The sequence below is a fragment of the Aphelocoma coerulescens genome, chromosome 1A (genome assembly GCF_041296385.1).
Source record: "Aphelocoma coerulescens isolate FSJ_1873_10779 chromosome 1A, UR_Acoe_1.0, whole genome shotgun sequence".
Lineage (NCBI taxonomy): Eukaryota > Metazoa > Chordata > Aves > Passeriformes > Corvidae > Aphelocoma > Aphelocoma coerulescens.
Window position 1 is genome coordinate 36823336 of NC_091014.1, and position 21967 is coordinate 36845302.

General features: G+C 45.5%; 1 protein-coding gene across 1 annotated transcript; it reads left to right on the top strand.

Annotated features, from left to right (window-relative positions):
- Window positions 1-1209: 1209 nt before the first annotated feature.
- On the top strand, window positions 1210-19372 carry KCNMB4 (potassium calcium-activated channel subfamily M regulatory beta subunit 4). Its single transcript, XM_069003895.1, has 3 exons — window positions 1210-1548; window positions 10664-10791; window positions 18816-19372. The coding sequence occupies exons 1-3, from the start codon at window positions 1210-1212 to the stop codon at window positions 18982-18984; spliced, it is 636 nt and encodes a 211-aa protein (XP_068859996.1). The 3' UTR covers window positions 18985-19372.
- Window positions 19373-21967: the final 2595 nt, after the last annotated feature.

The following is a 21967-nucleotide window of genomic DNA, read 5'->3' on the forward strand; positions in this document are numbered from 1 at the left end:
TACTGCAAAGCAGCTGGCCTGAGAGCAGTGTGGTGGTGCACTGGTACAGACAAGGACAATATTTACATCCATCTATCTTCATGGCACAGTGTGGACTCCTTATAGCCTTCCTGCCAAACCTTGCTCAAGAGTTCATTTGGAAAACCATGGATCAGCTTCATTTATAAATGTTCAATGTTGCACTCTGTAGTGGGAAAGTGATTGAAAAAGCAAGGTGCTATTTCCCAAACTACTTCTCTGTTTCTATACTTCCTTGTCTGCTGTGTCATCAAGTTCAGCTACCAGCTCTAAGGCTCAGGTTTTGTTCTACCTAATTGCCTGTGATAAAGACTACAGAATACAAATATAAGTATTGCTTATGGTACTTTGGCACCGAAGAGCTTTCTGTGTTGCCACAGTGGGAAATGCTGGGTAATAACCAAACTTAATTTGCCAAATAAATATATTTTGTTGAATCGGCTGCTTTTCTTGCAAACCTGCTTGGAAGAGAGCACTTCCTAGGGTGAACCTTCAAAGGTCAATACCTTCCTGTTCAAAACAATTCCTGTGTGTGATAGCTATCATCTTCCTTATCTGTTATCTCTGTCCCTGCTCTGCAGATGCTGGATTTGGGGCTGGCCAGAACACTTAACCCTGCACCCCAAAAAGGTTAATATTTAGTCAATCTCCATTATGTCCCTTCTCAGTTAATAAGGTGAAAATAGAAGCTGCCTTCCCACTTGAAGATTTAATTTCTTTAATTTCAGATCAGTTTCCTCCTCTATACATAGAGACCTTGCAGACTTTGGTGCCTGGGGATTCTAAAGAGGACTTTACACAGGCTCTCCAGGACTTAACTCCAAGCCAGTGGTGAGATGTTGCCTTAGAGGGGGGCCACAATGCAGTCAGAGGACCCCACCCACCCACCCTCTTCTAGATATTGTATATTGCATGATGGTACCTAGTATTAATCCGGACTAGCCCTCCGCCCAGCAAATCTCCAGGGTCAGATAATCCCGTTGCAAGCTGTCCCTTTCCACCCCCGGAGGGCCCTGAATTAGGTCAGACGGGATTAAATTTCCGTTTTATTTATTTATCTAATTTTTTTTTCGTGCTGGTTACACGCACACTCAGCCTCGGAGGAGGCGGGGAGGGAGGCGGGGAGCGGCGGGAGCTTTAGCCGATGGCAGTGGCTGATGCCCGGCGGCGGATGCCAGCGGCAGCCGGGCGATGGCGAGGAGCCGGGCGGCTTACGAGTACACGGAGGCGGAGGACAAGAGCATGCGGCTGGGTTTCCTCCTCATCGCCGCCGGCTTGCTTTCCCTCTTGGGTCTGGGTTGTTGCTGGCTTCGCCCGGCGCTGCAGGAGCGGGGCGGCGGCGGCTCCGCCAACTGCACGGTGCTGGCGGTGCGGCAGCTGGGGGAGCGCTTCGCCTGCACCTTCTCCTGCGGGGCCGCCTGCCGCGGCACCGCCCGCTACCCCTGCCTCCAGGTCCTGGTCCGCACCTCCCGCTCCTCCGCGCCCGCCCTGCTCCATGAGGACGAGCGGCAGCTGCGCACCAACCCCAAGGTGAGACCCGCGAACGCCCTCCTCTCCCCAAATGCGGGGCGGTGGTCCCGCCGCGGAGGTCGGTGCCCTTTCACCACCCCTGGCGCCCGCCCTCTGCTCGGTGCGGGTTTTTCTCTTTGGGGAGGTGGGGGGTGGTAAGTGAAGTGGGGGAGCATCTGTCCAAAATGCCGCTCTGCTTGTTGCTCAGCAAAAAGTAGTATATCTCTATAGTGGATATCTATAAACATAGTATACACTGTACATCTATATGTTGTGTTCCTATATATATAACATTAACATCTCAGGGAAGGTTTAGGCTCGATACCAGGAAAAGGTTGTTCACCCAGAGAGTGGCTGAGCACTGGAACAGGCTCCCCAGGGCAGTGGTCACAGCACTAAAGCTGACAGAGTTCAAGAAGCGTTTGCTCTCAAACACATGGTGTGATTCTTGGAGCTGTCCTGTGCAGGGCCAGGAGCTGGACTTGATGATCCCTGTGGGTGCCTTCCAATTCGGGATATTTTGTGATTCTATATAGTATAATGTAACATACCCTATATGTATATTGTATATTGTATATACCTATATAGTATGCTTTATAGTGTATTACACTATACTGTATACTAAGCATGATTCATGCGCACACACTATACACACACACAGACACACACTCATAATTCTTCGCGACCAGCCCCATTTCCAGTCCGTCCCGCCCGCGCCCGGAGCGCAGCCCCCGGGCGGCAGCGCAAGGAGACCAGCGGAGGCTCCGCTGCCGTTCCCCGGCCGCAGCCCCCCGGAGCCCCGGGACGCGGGTGGGGAGACGAGGAGAGATTCCTGCTGCCGGCGGGGAGCTCTGCTCCAGCCGTGCCCGGTGCCGCTGGGTTGCGCGTCCCGGAGGGTGGGGGCTTCCCAGTGCCGCTTCCCAAAGCACACGGAGAAATGTTAATGGAGCCACTGCTGGCGGGGCGCTGGAGAAGGGGCTGCTCCGAAACAGAAGTTTGCTCCATGCTTTTTGATTCTTAAACTTCTCCATCACCCACATGAAAAACGACCAAATGAAGAAGTTGTGAAAGTTGCATCTTCAAGCAAACTGGGGAAGTCCGAAGGCAATGTGTGACTTGTGCTTTCTCTTTCTTTAAAGGTGGTTATCCTGCCTTCTCCTTTTTCTTTTTATGCTGGGTAAAGATGGCCTTGACAGCATGTACCTGAGTGGAGGACATCTTATTAAGTAGTTTGCAGAAGGAAAAAAAAAGCTGTTGGAATCCTCCTACCCCTGAAAGAACTTGAAATTGGGAGTGTACTGGAGAAGGAAATTTCAGCTCTTTGACTGAGGTGTGGGTGTAAAATAGTGCCAAGGGTCATGCTAAGCATGATGCCAGGGTCTGCTGGCAGGGGCGAGGAAACGTGCTTGGGTGTCCAGTTGGGATGTACAGCCTTGCATCTTCTCAGTCATACCTGCACTCGTGCTCTGTCCCTTGGATGGCAGGTTAAGTTTCACACGCAGGGTTTGAGGGTTGCTTTTTTCCCCTTGGCAGCTTGGAAGGGTGGTTGGGGCAAAAATCAGCAGAGTAAGTAGCAGGATGGTAAATCTGACAGGATTTGGATTAAATTGTTGGCACCACTCAGACATTATGAGTGATAATGAAGATGCAGTGCTGGATGGTGCCTGATTGCAAAAAAGATGAAATGTTGGCCTGTGAGGGAGCTTTGCAAACCTTTCCCTGGGAGTGCTGCTGCCAGGCACCCTGTGGAGAGGGCTGTGGTGGCAGAGGTATGCTGGGAGTGCCCTAGCTGTCTGAGCTCCAGGACTTCTCTATACATCTCTCCATTTTCAGGTGGGCAGGGGGGAGTTGGTAAAATGCAGGAGACAAGCCACCCATTTGATACAGGATGGAAGAGGATGTGGCCCTGCAGAGGATGCAGCATGGCTCTCCCTGAGCATGGTCCTATGGCTCTGTTGTGGCCTCCTCCAGCAATGATGGGAGGTGGGAGATAGGAGGCAAGAGCTGAGCCTTGCCACCAGAATGCCTGGACTCAGCAACTCTGGCAGTATCTACAGGTTCAGCAGCGGCTTTCAAATTGGACTACGACCACAATACCTTTCTGCCTAGTCCAAGTGTTTTGTTCTGTTTTTACTTCTTGATCTTATTTTCTTCTGCCTTTCTGAAAATGTGGTGGGAAGAGAAGGATTGCACCTGGCTAAGGGCTGAATTGTAATTGCAGAGAGGCAACCCATGCTTCAGAAGTAATGCCTGTATATGTCACTCAGAAAACTATTTTTATTTACCAATTAATTTTATGTTAACTATTAATAAGGAAACAGGGCTGTGTGTTGGCAGTGTGTGGTATTTTTCTGCTTTTACAAATATAAGCTGTTTTCTTTACCTTCCACCTTGCATCTCTAGGTGTGAGCTGTTTACCCTGGGATATTGATTGCTGAGGATTAAATCTGATTTACCAGATGAGACCAAGCAGAAAGGATGCATTTTTTTGATGTAGCTGTTTTCTTTGGTAGAAATTGAATTTACCTCAGTAGAAAACTATGTAGAAAAAAACATGCTCTAATTTTTTTCCCTACTTTAAGAAGCTTATGTAAAACAAAGTAAGAAGAAAAGTTGGTTAGGTCTCATCAAGAAAATGCACCTTTGTAAGGAACTGAAGTCTATATCTGTTGCTTTGGTTTTCCCTTTTTTTCCCTGTTTCAGTGTCTGTGGAGGCAAACAGTTGTACTCTCCTTTAATTTTTGTTTTAAAGTCTCACTGTCTTTAAAAACTTTCAGGATTTTATGCTTAAATATCTTAGTTAGAGCAACAGAGTAGGAATCTGCTGGATTTAATGCTCGGGATCCAGTATGCATTTGTGAAGAAACACTTAGGGAGCTGTTTAACCCTTCCTGTTCCCATCATGGTTTTGCCCTGTGTTTCCTTGTGTTCGTGCACTTAGACATACATGCAATATGCTAATCAGTTCCAACCAGCTAGAAGGGAAAAAAAAGACCAATTTTGTTTTCAACAGTCTTTAAATTTTACTTTCTGCTTAGCTGCTTCTCTTTGTAGGGTAGCAATTTTCCCCTGTAAATCAATAGTGTGGAAAAGGCATAGTTCAGGCTCCTTACAACACACAACAGTACTAAATCAGCTGGTAGCTTCACTCCCCCCAAAAATCCCCTGTCTTTGAGTAAAAGTCTTCTGCTTTCTGTAGTAGAGTGGGCTGACATATAAACATATCACAACGATGAATCTGTCTGTTCTAGTGAGGAAAAACCTTTTTCTAAATGAGGGAAAAAGAATTTTTTTCTTCTCTTTCTTTCCAAGATAATCACATCATTGTACAGCCCAGGATTCATTTTAGCTCTTAAAAGATTATATAGCTGGGTCAGAGTTAATCCAGGAATGTATATATAAAGCACCGGACACGATTACATTTGTGTTCAGTCTGAGTGATCTGTGGATTTCTTTTTTTTTTTTTTTGATTGCTGTCTCAGAGGAAGAAATTTCATTGGAGTGACAGTAGCCTTTCTTCAGCTGCCTTGATAGCAATAATAATCTCTGAGATAAAGCTTAAGCAGGATTAATTCCAAAGTCAATTTGTTGCTATCACTCTCTGGCCATCAGGTACGTTGGTGGCACATACAGCCAGCGCAGGGATCAGGCCATGAGTCTGACTGGGGAAAATGACAGGGGAGTCTGTCAGCTGCTAAAAGGTCTGATTTGTGGGTTTTTAGACATTTCCCTTCCTACATCTGCAGTTAAGTGTAGGATTGGAAGAAGTTGCCCACTCTTTTGCCCAAGAAACTTTTAGTGGAGTGACTGGTAAGACAGATGTTAGCAGCTGTGCAGCAAGACCTAATTCTCCTCATCCTTGTCTGTGGGCAGGGGACCAAACCAGCTGCTGCTCCTTGTCTGCACTTCACACCTACCCGTGCTCCTGTAACAGCTCCACCTGACAAGATGATGTGCAGTCATGTCTTCTGTGCAGTCGTGTCTTCTGTGCACTTGTAAATAGGATTTGGCTTAATTTTTGGACTCTCTTAAATATGACCCATGACAGAGGAGGTTTCATAACAAAATATAACTTCACGATAATTTTGTGAGAGTCTGGTGCATCTGGTGAAGCATTTAGATCTGTGTTTGGGCTGGTGCCTGTGCAGATGGTGCCTAGCAATTCCTCTGGAAGCAGCACCAGGGGCCATGGATAAACCCCTACCACCCACTTGTCTCACCTGGGGCACCATTGCCAGCCTTAAGCCTCTGTGAGGGGTCATGGGTTTGGTCACTCCCAGTGGATTGTGCTGCTGCTGATCATCTGCACTGACAGATGCAGGTGGAAGCTAGACATGGTGCTCAGCTCCAATTCCCTCAGTACACTCAGCCCCCCTCAGGAAGGGGCAATTTTTTGTACTAATGGAGTGAGCCCACCTGCTCATGTCCTGCCCCAGTGGGATGGTTGTGGCAGCGCTTCCTGCCTTCCATGCCATGAAGGTAACCCAGTAGTGAATGGAAACACTCACTCACAAAGTTAGGAGAAGCTCACATACTGCTTGGTGGGGTGGGTTCACCCTGGCTGGACTTCAGGTCCTCACCAAAGCTGCTGTATCACTCCCATCCTCAGGTGGACAGGAGAGAGAAAATGTTATGAAAGGCTTGGGGTTGAGATAAGGACAGGGAGAGATCACTCACCCTTTACCGTCATGGGAAAAATGGACTTGACTCAGGGAAATTAATCTGCTTTATTGCCAATTAAATCAGAGAAGGGTACTGCATAAATAAAATCAAATCTAAAAATGCCTTTCTGCTACCCATCCCTTCTTCCTGAGCTTAACTTCACTCCTGACTTTCTTTACCTCCTCCTTCCCACCAGGACAGAGGGACAGGGAATATGTGCTGTGGTCAGTTCATCACGCATTGGCACTCCTTCCTCTTCACAATCTTTCCCTGCTCCAGTGTTGGGTCTCTCACACAGGAGACAGTTCTCCATTACCTGCTCCAGCGTGGGTCCTTCCCACGGGCTGTAGTTCCTTACAACGTGCTCCAGCATTGGTCCCCCACAGGATCACAGGTTGTGCCAGGACCCTGCTCCCACGTGGACTTCCCTCAGAGTCACAACCTCCTTTGGGCATCCCTTTGTTGTGGTGTGGGGTCCACCATGGGCTGCAGGTGGATCTGTACACGTTGTGGGTCTTTGCTGTACCGAACAGATGGTACATACTCTGTCCCACAGTTCACCAGGAGCTAGGAGGATGGTCCTCAACATGTCACTTGGAAACTGAGTTTGAAGTCTTGCTCCTGAATGACTTTGGTTTGTCTTCTGTTGGGCTGACTTGCTTCTACTTTGGACCCTGATGTCTCTTTGCATTTGAAACCTTCTTGGACTTGTCTTGTAGTCTACAAAGTCTGTCTTTTTTTTAATTAAAAATATGACCGAATTAGGCAAGAATTAATCTTTGAAAAGCATGAAATGCAACCTGGAACTTAAACCATAGTCAAGAGTTCATGCATATGTTCTTTCTCTGTGATATGGAAGAACATCTGCCCTCATGAAGTGTTCAGAAGGACCAGAAATCTTCCCAGGCATCTGCTGGGACACTGAAGTGGGATCATCCAGCAGCAAACACAGATACAAGTCCTACAAAACATTGGTGTAAAGATGTATTAGCTGTTCACTGACATTTTTACTGGTGTCCTAGCTTGCTTTCAGCTGGCATTCGTTTATGTTTTGACGCCAGTATTTCATGCCATGTCTTGCAAGGGAGGACTGCAGAATTAATGTTTCAGGAACTGCTTATTGCCAAAGAGGAAGTTATTTCACATTCCTCCATCAACTCACAGCAGCAAAATTTGTGAGGTTATGATTCCCTTTTATCTGCCTGCTGACTCTGCTTTGGAGGGTGATACAGCTGGTCAAGCAAAGTGCCCTAGAAGTGTAGAGATCCACTCCCTGTGAATCTGAAAGGGACAAAGTGCACCTTGGGTTGGTGGGACTTTGCTGGCATCCTGGGGAGGCGAACAAGCTCCAGTGCTTGTGCAGCAGCTGATATGTTCACACTGGGATTGCACCTTGGGTGTTCTCTGTGGCTCAAGGCCTTTGTCACATTGAGTTGATGTTTCAGGGCAGCCCCTGGGATTCATATTTGGACAGGGACCACTCCTCTCTTCAAGACTGTTAATCCTTAACAGGCTGAAGCAGAGAGATCACATCAATTTAAGGCAAGACCCCGGGTGTCTCCTTTGCATTTTTCACATGAAGATAAAGAGGAAGAGGTAGAAATATATCCAGCATGCTTTCTGTCAGCTGGGATTACTTGTGCAGAGAATGATGTGAAGTTTGAGTTATGGAAAATATTCACTGTTGTGCCCAACTTCCAGGTGTCCCTCCTGTAGGTACTGGCGATACTCCCATACACTGTCTTGCTTTGGCATGCCAAAATACAGAAGTGTTGCCTGGAGAAACTGTCCTTGGGCCCCTTTACATCTTCCATACCAAGAAAAATCCCTGCCCTGAAAAACTCAATGTTTTAGCATCTTCATATTGAGCTAACAGCATGGGGACTGATGGGAAAAAAAAGTGAAGTACTCTGTGATTAAATGTCCTGGAAGACTGTTAAAGCTTGATACTTGTCTGTTCAGATGGACATCTCTTGGGAAAAGAGACCTCTCTGGTTTTTTCTAAGCCTGAAACTCAGGATGGGGCTAAACAACAGTTCACTAGGTTATGAACTTTGTGAAGGATTCAAGAATATTTTGTGGGGGTGGAAGGTCTCTGAAGGATCCAGAGAAAGTTTAGCCAGGAGTGGTGGGGTGGTTGCACTTTCATAGCAGAGGACAGCAGTAGGCTCAGCCAGGAGGAAGAAACATTTCAGAGGATAGAGGAAATATGTGTACTGGAGCCAGTAACACAGGAATAGGAGTTTTGAGATAGCTGAGTGAATTTAGGCAAAATAATGTATATTGGTACTTAGCTGTTTTGTCTAGTTCTGCATTTTGTGTGCTGGGTAAATAGTGGCTGGTTTGGGGGCTACCTACAAGCTGGGGGCTTGGGATGAACAGGGTGGTGACTACAGTCAGATGTAGGCAATGAGTGCACAACTGATGGGATATGGTGCCATTTCCAAAGCAGGAAATGCTCCATAAAGGAACGCATCAGGGTGGAGAGTGTTGGAAGTGCTGGACCTTGGGCCAAGCAGTGAGGAGGGGACCAGATGGGATGGTGCAGCACGTTGGTGCTGTCAGAGGGGCAGAGCAGAGCCAGCAGTGCTCTCAGGTGTCTTCGTGCCAAATTTGTTGACTCTGCCCAGCTGCTGCACAGATGTGTTTATGCACTGGGAATGTGGAGGAGAAAGGAGGGTGTTTGATGCTTCCAAAGTAGACAACCAAACCAAAAACACTGCCGAACAAGGAATATTATCTAAGATGGCAACAACTGTATGTGACAAATCCTGCATTCTGGTTTCTGAAGTAGACTGGTGTTGCTGCTCATTTCTGTCCTTCATCATCATCAGTGGGACAACCCTTGTTAAGGGTAACGTAAACAGGGAACTAAAGGGAGCTCTGTGCCATGGCAACACCAGACAGCAATCCATGTGAAAATGGGGATCCTTGCATGTGGAAAAGGTAGGTTTCAGTTTGGAAGCAAAAAGGAAGACCTTGCAGATTCTTTCAGTCTGAAGCATGCAAGACACTGGCAGCAATGGCAGGTGCTGACAGAAGTGGTCAGATTTTACATGATCAGGGAAATAAAACCCTGAGATTTCTCCCTTCCCCTTGGAACGGCAAATCTTCAAGCTGTTGTATGGTGGACATGGACTTGTAGGTCTGTACGTCTTAGGTATAGTGTGCAGCTGGGGGCAAGGTAGGCCCCTGTGAAACTGCAGCAGAAGGAGAGGAAGCACTCACTGGGCACAGTGAGTGATCTTTATTCTCATATTAGAGAGGGTATCCCTCTCCTGGTTGTTCCTGCCTTCAGGATACTGTGGAGAAATTAATGTTGTGATCAGACGTACGCATGCCCTTAGGGGCTTCCCACACCCTTCACTTCCTGCTTCCTCATCCTTCCTAAATAGGAGGCTTTTTAGCTACCTTCCCAGTCACTTTTTTTTCTGGTTGCAACTCCCAATTTTAAAGGAATTAAAATTCTGTGTGTGCACCTGGAACCTTGATGTCCATACATCCTGCAGGGTGAAAAGCCTTTGTGCTATCAGAGGGTCAGTTAAGCTGTGTTACTCAGTGTGGTTCAACATCTCCTAGCATGATTTCCTGTATGGATGCCTGGTAAAAATGGGAGGGATTGTGCTTGGACACTGGACTCTGATAGTGGTGACACTTGATTCAGTGCACTACTTGTTTTCTATTGTTTAGCTGCCTGTGGTTAGGAGGTAAGGGTGGTGTGTCAAAGACTTGGAAACAAGGTATCTGTGTGTGTGACCCAAGGGGGAGCCTCTGAAAGCCCAGTCCCAAGGGCACCAAGCTGGGGAAGGAATTTCACTTGATCTCTGGGCTTTGAAGCAGATGTCTGAGGGTGAGATCTGCAGATAGCTCAGCTGCATGCTCAGCTCTCCTTGACTTCTGTGCAGCAGAAGCAGATGCTGAACCTTTCTGCTGAAGCAGGGCTGTGAACCTTTTTGCTTGTTTCCCTGGGTTGTAACAGTGGGAGAATACCTTCTTTTGTAAGAGGACATCAGCCAGATATCCCATCACCTGGGAAAGCTTGCTGGACTCTTTGTGCTATTTATTAGAATGATATTTAAAAAAACTTGTGATTATGTGCCTCACTGAAAATAGGAAGTTATTCAAATCCAATCCATGCAGCTGGCTAAAAATACATCAAAATGAAATGATCATATTCACATTAATCATGCCAAACCCCAAGATGTTATGAGGTGGTTTGGTTTAACAGTGGAGCAAACATGACAAAGCCTTTGTTTTCTTTCTGAATGCTGTTATATTCTTTTCCAGTACCTGCACAGAATAATTAGCATTTGAAGTGAAGTTTAGCTAATATTTCTTTTTTGTTTCTTTGGAGCTTTTGTTTATTATTGTCTGTCCATTTCAGTCATGCTGGTATCATGAGGAAAACGCAGAGCAGTGATGCCCTGTGTTCTTGAACACAGAAATAACTCTGTTTTGCAATGTGTCTTGGCAGTGTTCATACATCCCTCCCTGTGCAAGAGATGATCAGGAGAACTCTGAGAACGTCACGTACAAGCAGAAATACTGGAAAGAGAAAGTGGGTTCTCAACCATTTACATGCTATTTTAATCAGCACTTGAGGTGAGTAATCTCCCTTTGGCTAGGCAGGAGTGCTTATGCATCTGCTTAACAGCTGTCCATTGGTTCTGTTTGAAATTATATATAAATGCATGCATATGTATATACACATGTGCAGACCCCCTCCAGATGTATATACACATGTGCAGACCCCCTCCAGAGTGATGTGGTTTATCACACAGAGCTCAGTGCAGAACTTTGCAAGACAGTTCTGTTGATGAAAAGCTATATGGAAAGGAAAGGAGTATTTTCACCACTTGAAGTAAAAATATAAAACTGAGAAAAGTTTTCCTTAAAACATGCAATTTTTATGGCAAAAAGCATCTTGGCTTTTAAGACTCAGATGGCAGATTTCTGGTGTGCATAGTAACGTTCCTTTCCTCCACAGAAAATAAACTCTACTGTGCTCATGGAAGAAAAGGGAACATCAGTAAATACTACAAACTAATTCAGGAATTGTGTTCATAGAGGATTGATGGATCAGATACATGTAATAAACAGCCACAGAACTGCCAGGTTTCATACATGCTTGCAGAGCAGAAAGTCATAACCTAAAGCATCTCCCCTTCTGTTTCAGTTCTTACTTTTACTGCCAATGTTGATGTGACTTCCATGTGTATGAGAGTGACATGTGGTTTCCTTCCTTCAGTAAACAAAAAAGAGGAGGGATTCCTTTTTCCTGTCCCTTTCTGGTGGTGATATGCCAGGAAATAAAAGGTAATGTGGTGGCAGGATGAGGTTAGTCCTATCCCACAAACACTTGGAAGTTAAATAGATCAAGGAATAGCTCGTGACTTGCAGGTGCAATTCAGGGCTCAGTGTGGGAGCGTTGCCACCAGATATTTAAGTTCAGGAAGACAAACTGGAGGAAAGTGGATGCCAGTGTGCTTGGGCCTCGAGCTGGAGCAGGGTGGCAGGCAGAGAAATGCCTGACTGTCCTGTGGGTGTCCTGCTGAGTGCCTTGGGGCTTCAGGTTTGTCCTAGGCTGGCTGTAATTGTTGTCTCCCAGGAGAGACTGTAGACCTGGTCAGCATGCATAGGGTGTGTTTGTTTTTCCTGGTTAACTCTTCGCAGAGTGACACCACCAAAGCTTTGTAGCAACATTTTTTCCTTTAGAGGGGAAAGAAACATTATTGCATGCAGAGGTTAAAACTTAGGGCACCCTGTTTGATGACATCAGCCCTGTCAGGGACCTTCTTGGGTGTCCTCTGATCCACAAGGTGCCAATGCTTGGATCTGCTAACCAGGAGCTGAGTTATGATTTTGATTTTTCTGGGCAGGCAGGTGTTGCCAGTTCCTTGTGCTCCTGGGAACTGGGACTTGCAACAGCCACTGTCCAAGTGAGCAGGAGAGTCAGAAACATGGGATTGTCTGCAGGAGAAGTCATGGCTAGGATACGTCTAACCTGGTGTGGAAAGGATGATGTGAAAGTTAACTTTTTTAGTCAGTGGAGAGAAACAGGAGCCTTATATCTTACCCCAAAGTAAATGCCTGATACAGGTCAGATGCCCAGAGGTGCTTATTTCTCTCCTGTAAAGGAGTGTAGGGTGGTAGGTGTCCAGAGCTATGTGAGCTGATTCTCACATCACATTTAGGCGAAGCAAAGACAAAGTTTTTCTGAGGCTGCATGCTACCTAGCGTCTGCCGTTTATGTAAGCTGGCACTGAGGATTTGTGCAGCACTCAGGCAGAGTTTTTCCTTAAAGATGCTGAATCCTATACTGCTAAAAGTTCTTGCCAGCACAATGGCTGCATTGAAACACTGCCTTTTGCTGATCCTACAACAATTCATACGCAGCATAAGAGTGGCTCGCTGCCAGAGATACTAGAAGATAGTCTAAGCCGAAGCGTGTACCCCATCTATTTTCTTCTGGAGATAGCAATGAGCTTTGGGAGATAAGTTCTGCTGACTAGGAATGTGCTTGCTTGGGTATACTTTTAGAGCAATGATGACTAAGCAGCCTGTGAAGCCGTAAAAAGGAACCATAACAAACTGAGGGAAAAGTCTGTTCCCTTCAAAACAGAAGTGTGCATACTTTCTGACAGTATTTTTTTCACTTTGTGGATAAGTTAACTGTTCTCTGCCAGTCTGTATAAAACATATAGTAAATAGTTCCTTAGAGAATCTAGTACTTGTAATGTTAATACTCTCCCTTTTGAAGCAGAAGAATAAAAGTCTAGGTAAAATACAGGCAATGAATGAGCATCATTGTTACAGTGTGGATACTGTAACACATGTATCAAACAACGAGGCCCATGGAAAAGAAATATCTATGGACAGATCCTTGCTAGATGTTTCAGAGATGTTTATTTCTCCAGCCACAAGGCCGGGATCTGCCCAGGAACTGCTCAATCCCGGGACCCGAGGGTCCTTTGCCCACGCAGGGTAACACAAAACAACCCATGGGGAACGAGGCTGACCAGGGGCAAGGAAACCCCGTGCCTCCCCCCAGGGCCCCTCTCCCAGGACCACATGGCAGGGGGGAGGGACCCCGACACATCATCTCCTCTTCATTGAATTTAGTTCCGTTTCATTGTCAGAATTGTTGCTGCATGCAGAGTGTACTGTTGGGTAACATCTCCCTTCGGTTTGGTGGTGCATGTTTCAACAAGTTACTTTGAAAAGACAAAAAAGGGGATGCCATTGCAGTTCAAAGTTATACAAAAGCAACGAGAAGCAGACTTGGCAATTTCAACCATTCTTAGTTACTGTAAATCAAACTGCCCAGCAAAACCAGCTGCCTGACATTTATCTTAGGGAGCCAAAGTGCAGCTTAGCTTAGAGCTCAGTGCTTTACTGAAGAGCAAGGTTTTGCTTTGCCACTGTAGGCACCTACCTTTAGTGTCCCATGCTTCTCTGACAAGCTTTGGGACGACGGGTTCAAGTGGCATGGGGAAGTTGCTTTTCTGGACCTCTGGTGAAGGTGCCTGTCTGTTCACATGATGATACCCTAGTCTGAAGGGAGCCCTGCACAGCAGAAACCAACCTCCAGTGTTTCAGACTCTCAAATAAAAGACAAATTCAGATGAAGTTCTCAGGCTGTTGCCAAAGGTTTGAGAAGGCACTGAGCTCTTGGGCTTCAGTGTTCTGGATCTCACACCGAGTGTCCCGGGGTTCCACAGTCATGACCTCATGCAAACAAGGGCCACAGCTCTATGCCCTAAAGTGGGACAGGTGCGGGAGCAGGCAGGATGGGGGAGATCCTGTCACTTTATTTCTTCATGTTCCTGGTCTCATTGACATCCACAACAAGAAAAAAAGAGAGAAACTAAGATTGCCATGAGCTCAGACCTCACTGTCTCATGCCATGCAGAGACAAGCAGAGTAACCTGTGTCAAGTAATTTCTTATTAGTGGCTGATCTGTGGGGCTTTATTGCATTTTAGCTCTGGGTTTGTCCTGTACACAAGAACACTCTATGTTTCCTTTGCTGTGGCACAGCAGATGAGCCAGCCACACTTTAACCTCCCCTGTGTTTGCTGCAGGATGCTGTACACAAATTCATCAGATGTTTGAAGAGCAAACCCTCTCAAGTGACTAGTGACAACCTGTATGTTGTTGGTGTACCCTGAAGGGTTCCCACTTATCTCAGAATAATTATGTGTATAAGCCAAGGGTGCTCAGGTAGTAGGGCTGCTCATCCATTAATATTGGAACATAAATCTTAGTTTGCTCTGTTACTTCACAGTTTTCTAAATTAATTCCCTGCACCTGTGGAGCAGTGCTTGGGCCTGAGGGGGAAAGGACTTTACTGTCAGTAAGACACTGTGCTGCCTCTGTGTGCAGCCATCCAGCTGAGGATTTGTGCATCTTGCAACAATAAGGGAAAAAATGATTGCTTGTCAGAGCGAAGGGATGTGAATATCTGGGGGAAAAAATCAGTGTATTACAAACATCACTAAATCCAGATTGTTTGAATACAAAAATATTTGTAAAGTTTCCCTATCCTGCACCTCCACCTCTGTCAGCTTTTGTTGTGCAACATAAGGTACACAGTGTGGTTCATAAGTGATGACTGAAATGTTTATGAGCCTGTAACCTTTTGGTCCTACATGACTTTTTGGTAATCCCTGCACTGCAATTCTTCCCATGATGTTCAGTAATTGCTCTGAAGGCTCTGATGGAGGCCTGTTTTATCTGGTGTCTGTTTGAACTACTTGGCAGAACCTAACAGGGATGTGTTGTATAATGCAATAGCTAATCCAGTTAGCCCTGCTCAGAGCTCCACAAGGGTTTAGCCCAGAGCTCAAAGTCCTGCTAAAAATAAGTCCTGGTCTCACCTTTTAGCAATGAAAACAAAATTCCTCCCTCCTTGTCTGTCCAGTGAAAGGGAAAGCTGTGTTTTCAGGGTTAAGGCAGAGACATCTTCAGGGATTTTTTTTCCCAGTTTGTTTGTTCTTTCACCCTGGGACCACTTCTGGGCACTAATGGTGTTGCACAGTGCCCACCACTGCTTACAGCAAGAACCAGGTCTGAATGCCTGAGCGTGGCTTGCAATTATCAGGGGGTTTCCCCCTTTTTCCCCCTAGGTCTCTTTCTTGCTTCTGCTGCTGTTTTGTGCATGGGTAACTATTGCAGCTGGTGTGGCCCCACAGATAACTGGTGTTGGGACTTTGGGTGCATCCCCTCAAGAGGCTTTGCATTTACTGGAAACCTGAATGGCAGCACTGCTAGAAAGAAGAGATTGCCAATAACCAAGCTTAGGGGGAGTATGTGCAACCCCTCTGCCAACATCTTTGAACTGAAGTACTATATGAAAGTCACAGAGCAAAGACAGGTTTATTAAAGACACTGTACTTACAGGAACAAGGCAACAAATTTAATTATATCTGCTGATTTTCACAGGGAAAAGAAAGGTGTTTCTAGGCATGATGTACCTCCTCTGTGCTCAACATCACTGCCTCAGTACCAGGGGAGTGATGCTTTTAGGCTTTCCAGCAAAGACAGATCTTTACCATGAGAAATCTTCCCCAGGAACAGAGCACCTTTCCTTTTCTGGTTCTGAGTAAAACAACAAGCCCTCAGACTGTGGGAGCAGGCAAGTCACCTTAAAAAAGTAGTCAAAACTGATAGCTTTGCCAAGCAAACCCAAAGAAGTTACATTACTGTGTTTCGAGTGCCACAGAATCACAGAATACTCTGAATTGGAAGGCATCCACAAGGATCATTGAATCCCGGTCTTGACCCTGTGCAGGACCATCCCCAAGAGTCACACCATGTGCCTGAGTGCATTGTCCAAATGCTTCTTGACACTGTCAGGCTTGGTGCTGTGGCCACTTCCCTGGGGAGCCTGTTCCAGTGCCAAACCACCCTCTGGGGGAAGAACCTTTCTCTGATATCCAACCTGAACCTCCCCTGACACAACTTCAGGCCATTCCCTTGGGTTCTGTCACTGGTCACCACAGAGAAGAGATCAGTGTCTGCCCCTCCTCTTCCCCTTGTGAGGGAGTAACTGCAATTAAGTTTCCCCTCAATCTGCTCTTCTCCAGACTGAACAAACTAAGTGACCTCAGCCACTACTCATTCGGCTTCCCCTCAAGGCCCTTCACCATCCTCGAGTCCCTCCTTTGGATGCTCTCCAACAGCTTAACATCTTTCCTGTATTGTGGCACCCAAAACTGCACACAGGAATCAAGGTGAGGCCACACCAGTGCACAGGGACTCTTGCTGTACCTAAGAATAGCAGTAATACCCATCTAAACCCAAACCTCATCTCAAGACTTGATTAAAGGCTCTGTCTTTGACTCTTTTCCAAAAGGGAAAATCTTTTAAATTACTAAGTCACAGTCACACCTGTAATGAGTGTTTGACATCCATTGCTGCTACCTTTGGTACCTATGTTTTTCAAAACATTTAAGATTCAGTCAAAAGGATATTTTGCTTTCCCCAATCACATTTTCTTTCCTTTAATTGAATCCAATTTTCTAGTTTTTTTGCTTGCCCCTTGTTTTTGAACTAACATCTGCTTAAAAAAATACTTAAAATTCAATGTCACTAATAAGTTCAGAGCTGTGAAGATTGAGTGTTGCCTGCTTATGTTCTCCTTGCCAATTAGCACTCTGTTATTCACAGGTGATGGTACAGTAACTATGAGGGGGCAGTATTATACCTCTTGTGAAAGGATTTTTCTGTTCAGGTGCACAGATTGGTGACTTTGCACCCATAAAGTTAATAGTACTTTATTCAATTTATAGTCTCCACCTGTGCCTGCTTATATATTTGGAGGATTTTGGATGTGCAGATTCACGTGCTCCACAATTGAATACACCTGGGATTCTTTTGATTTTTTTATGCTGCTGCCTTTCAAATTCTATAGCTGAGCTGCTCACAATCTGTTTTATTCTGCTCCTTACTACAGAACCACAGAGAGAACTATGGTGCCAGCCTTGGGCACTTTCAGGCTGGCACGGTGCAAAGGATTGTCCATACAGAAATTTTGGGTGAGAGAAACCCCCAAATGCAAATGCAGGTGTAATTAAATCTGGCATCAGGTGTAGTGTGGCAGTCTGGCTCCTATAGCTCCTGCAGATTTGCAAACATCTCCATTCAATCTCTCAGTGAAGGAAAAAGAGTTCCTTCTTTTTCCCCTACAGAGAATTCTTTCTTAGTGCTGCTTTCTGATCAGGACAGAGCTGTAGTGGGAGAGACAGCAGAGCCATTGAACAGGTATCTGCTCCCATGTGCCACTGGGTTAGGAGACCTTAACTCCCAGGACACTGCTGGAGGAGCCTGGGTTGCCAGGATTTTAGGCTGTGAGGTTTGTTGCTCCAAGAAGTGTCAGGTGGCGCTGACGAAGCAACATGAGATGGGAGTGTTCGATGTAAGTGTGGACCAGCATGAGTCAAGACTACAGGTATTTTTCTAATTGGAGAAAGTTCTGTTTCTCTCCTTTGCAGATAGTTTTCCAGCAGACTGCGTGTCTCTGGCTGTAGATGGGAAAGCAACAGCAAAGTGCAAATACCACAAGACTGATTTAGTAACTGTTAAACTGCAAGGGAGAACAGAAAGAGCCAGAGATGAGGAAAACCTGCCATCACATTTCCCAAACAAGATCCCAGACTTGGAAGAGGCAGATGGACAACAGATCTTTCAGACATGTGGCACAGCTAAATATCCAAATGTCTCAAGATGCTTTCTCCTGCTATTCTCCTCCTCCGTTTCCCTTTGGAAATGCATACCCCTGCCACAGACCCAGCCATGACTGTGTATTAGATGATGCTGGTGGAGGTGTGGAGGTTCAGACCTTTGTGGGATTCTCGCCAAAGTGTTCCCGTAGGGGCCTTCTCAAGTCTACTGAGGCCCTGCTGTCTGCAGCACCAAATCACAGCTTATTGCTGAAACAACCACTGCTGGGAAGGAGATGAGGCCACCCTGGGGCAGGCTGTAGTCCTCTTGGGGATAGATTTCGTGCAGGCTGCTGCCTGCCAGTGCAGCTGGGCTAGCCCGGGCCACCAGCAGTCCAGTGCTGACCAGCTGGATTTGTCTCTGCCAGACCCAAATCACAGCTAGGGCTTCTGTCATCAGGAGCCTCTATGTAGCCCCATGGACACACCAGTGCTCAAAGCTAAAAGCAAGGTTTTAATTGCTGTTTAAATCCATCTCACAGGGCCTGATAACATTTAAGGTAGATATGTATAAATGCTGCCTGGTATTCTCTTTCTGCCAGAGTGGTTTTGCATTCCACAGTCACAATCTACTGTATCTCTCATGGCTGTTTGTGATTACCACATTCCCTGGAAGAATAAAGCACCAACACTTTCTTTCTTTCTTTTTTTTTTCTTTTTTAATCCAAATGAACTTGTTAGCCTGTAAACACTGCAAATGGAATGCTCTCACAGTCTGTCATGAGTGCTGGTGATAAAAAGACAAATGAAAGCAGTGAATGAAGTGGTCCACTTAATCATTTTCTAACACTTTGGCAAATAAAGCACCTTTACTCTTACCATGTTAGATGACTTTCTCTTATGATGAATTGATCATATCATGCTGATTTATATTTTCTCCATCTTCTGTTCCTCCTCTACACAGGCCAGATGATGTGATGCTGAAGCGCACCCATGATGAGACTGTTCTCTTGCACTGCTTCCTCTGGCCCGTGGTGACATTCCTGGTCGGAGTCCTCATTGTGGTCCTGACCATCTGTGCCAAGAGCTTGGCTGTCAGGGCAGAGGCAATAAAAAAGAAGAAGCATTTGTGAATGGCAAGGCTGCTCATGGAAAAGAAAAACCTGCAAGAAGATGTCAAGTGGGGCAACCTGACACACCTGCAGGTCTGCGGGGCACCCAGCTGCGTCTCCTTCAGTGTCTGATCTGTGGTGGAGTTGCTCTTGTCTCAGGATTGTTCTTGGGAGATTGCCCCATGAAATGCCAGCTAATTGCTTCTTCTGCTATGGCACTAAATAAGTAAAAAAAAAAGAAAATCTACACTGCACCAAATATGCTGTGTGCTGTTAGTGCTGAAGAGCAGCAATTGAGACCATTTATAAAACTCCCTGATGATGTTAATTTCATCTCCACAAAGTGATCTTTGCTAATGTTTAATATTAAATATTTAAAATATTTACTTTAGATAGAACATATTTCCAAACCAATAAAATTTGATTCCTTTGGGGGTTTTAACTTCTGGGGGTTTTATTTTTTTGTTTTTCTTTTTTTATTTCTTTTTCTTTTTTTTTTTTTAACTTTAAGACAAACATAGCATTGTGCTGATTTGGTTTTTATTCCACTGTGTAGAACTTAATTTTAAAATTCAAACTTTACCTTCTGTCTAGACAAAATCTTTCATCGTCACCCATTCACTGTGATGAAATGTAGAAATCTCTCAGAAATACTTAAAAAAAAAATGAAGCAGCTATTGGAAAAGATGATTAAATACTGGATCTCACTTTATTGCCTCAGTGGTATTCAGTCCCTACAGTTTTGCTTGTCCCTTCTCAGGTACCATCTTCATGAATGCTCCAGGCTCTAAGGAGCAAGGATTTTAAAGTAGTAGTTTTACATTAATATGTTTTACCAGCATCTTCCCCCAACAGTGTAGTACCTGAGTGTCTGCTGAGGAGAGCCTGTGTGTCATGGTGTGACTCACATCACCAGAGAAGGACATCAACTCCTTGTAGGGCTGTGGGTGTTTGCTGCTGAACTGCCTATCCCAACCACACCAGCTCAATGAAGACCCCCAGAGGGGATGCTCCAGAAAACACAAAGCACTCTGGGCATGGAATCTTACTGGGTCTGGTTTCTCTGCTTGCCTCAGCTCCTTGCTGTGTGTGATGGGAGTACCAGCTCTAGTCCACTTGCTCAGCACAGAGAGTTCCATATTTCTGGCAGTTTCCCAGGGCACATTTTTGCATGCCACAGTCAGGAGCTGAGGCCAGAGCAGTTTCATGGCACTCGTTGATGCCCCTGCAGGGCTGGCCCCCCCTGGGACCAGCTGTGCAGCTTGGCAGCACTGGAGTGCAGCAAAGAAGAAAAGCCATGTAGCTGGGTCAGGAAAGTGAGTGATTACTGGCAAAGCATTTTAATCTACATTAACAATTCTGCAATTCTAAACACACTGTGCATTGTACCAATCTCTGATATTCTTAGTATTATGTGTCAATACCTTGGGTTTCATTGTGATTTTAACACATAGCAGAAATCTTTCCTCAGGATGAGAAAAGTGATCGATTTGAAAGCCTGAAAGCTTAGTTGGCACAAGGCACAATGACAAACTTGCTTTAATTGCCCAGAGTCCTTTTCAGATTGTGTTGTGTGTTTTAGAAGTGATTTCCATAAGATCTCTTGTGCACACGGTGGTGCCCAGTGATGAGGGTGATGCACAGCAAGGGCAACAGAGTGACTGGAAGTCATTCCCTGCTCCCCTTCTTACTTGTTATGTGACTTTTTGAATGTCATCTGGTCCCAGTCCGCACTGGGATAGCTGTTCCTTCAAAGCAAGTTAAGGAAATATGTTTGTAGAGGCAGGAACTTGATGCCTCCTGGCACATTACCCTGTATGAAAGATCCAGTTGGCATTGGCTGCACATGTTCAGGCACCTCCAGTCCTGTAGACGAAAAATACCTCTTGCGAGAAAAATTTCCAATTCTGTGTGTTAAACATCACCCCTTTGAAGGTGGCTGCTGTCCAGCTCACACTGGTACCTTCTGTCAGCCTACTGAAAAGAGTGCTGGATATACTGGGTGCAGAGAGGTTGTGAGCTCTCAGCCTCTCAGAAGAAAGCCTGGCAACTTCTGAAAGAGCTGTCCTGCAAAGGACACTGTGTTTTGTTTCACTTGTGTCTCACTGCTGCAGCCTTGCTTGCATCTACTGCGGTTCTCTTGCCTCAGCAACCCATGAAACGTTGCATTGTGTGTCTGATTTGGGGGCTTATTTGCTATTTTTTATATATATCTGTTACTTTTTCACACTCTGCAAATCACATAAAGCTGCCAGTGTGGGGTGGTTTGATTTTCTGGGTAAGGTAATGCCAAATTCTCCTCATTTATTTCTCTTTGGTAACTTCTTACAGTTAAGAGGAATAAGCCTGATTTTCTACATCCATCCATCCATTCTTTGTTTTCCCAAGGGAGAAGGAAATACACAGTGACACAGATTCATCATCAAATTTTAAGCCAGTAGCTTGGGGCTCACAAATCCAGATTAACAAAATCCTCTCTTGCTTTGCTTCAGAAGCTTTTGTGAGTAAATCGTTCAGCTGGTTTTCTGAGCAAAAGGCAAGAAGCAAATTGAGCGGATGCAGCTCACTTGATTGGCAATCATATATTTAAATCTGTTGGAAATGCCATTTGCAAAGGCCTCTGGAAGAAAGTAACAGCTACAGAGATGATATTAAATTATTTTGCTGGGAGATTAACACCCCAAGTTAAATATCTAAATTGGTATGCAAAGACCAGCAGCAGGTATATGCCTGGCATGGCAGTGTGTGATGCTAAGGGGAAAGCTCAAAATCCTGAAATACACTCTTCTGTCCCATCCCATCCCTCACTGATTTAGAAATGTCTTTGCAAACCCTGTACTTGATTGTGGAAGCTGGGGATTTCCATCTAGTGGATTATTCACTGATTTCCTCCTTGGCTTTGCAGATTTCCAGGTTTTGTGTTGTATTCTTTGAAACATATTTGCAGCCAGAGTGGCTGCTTTTCCCAAAGCCATCTGCAGAGTTGGCTTTTGCATTTTGTTCA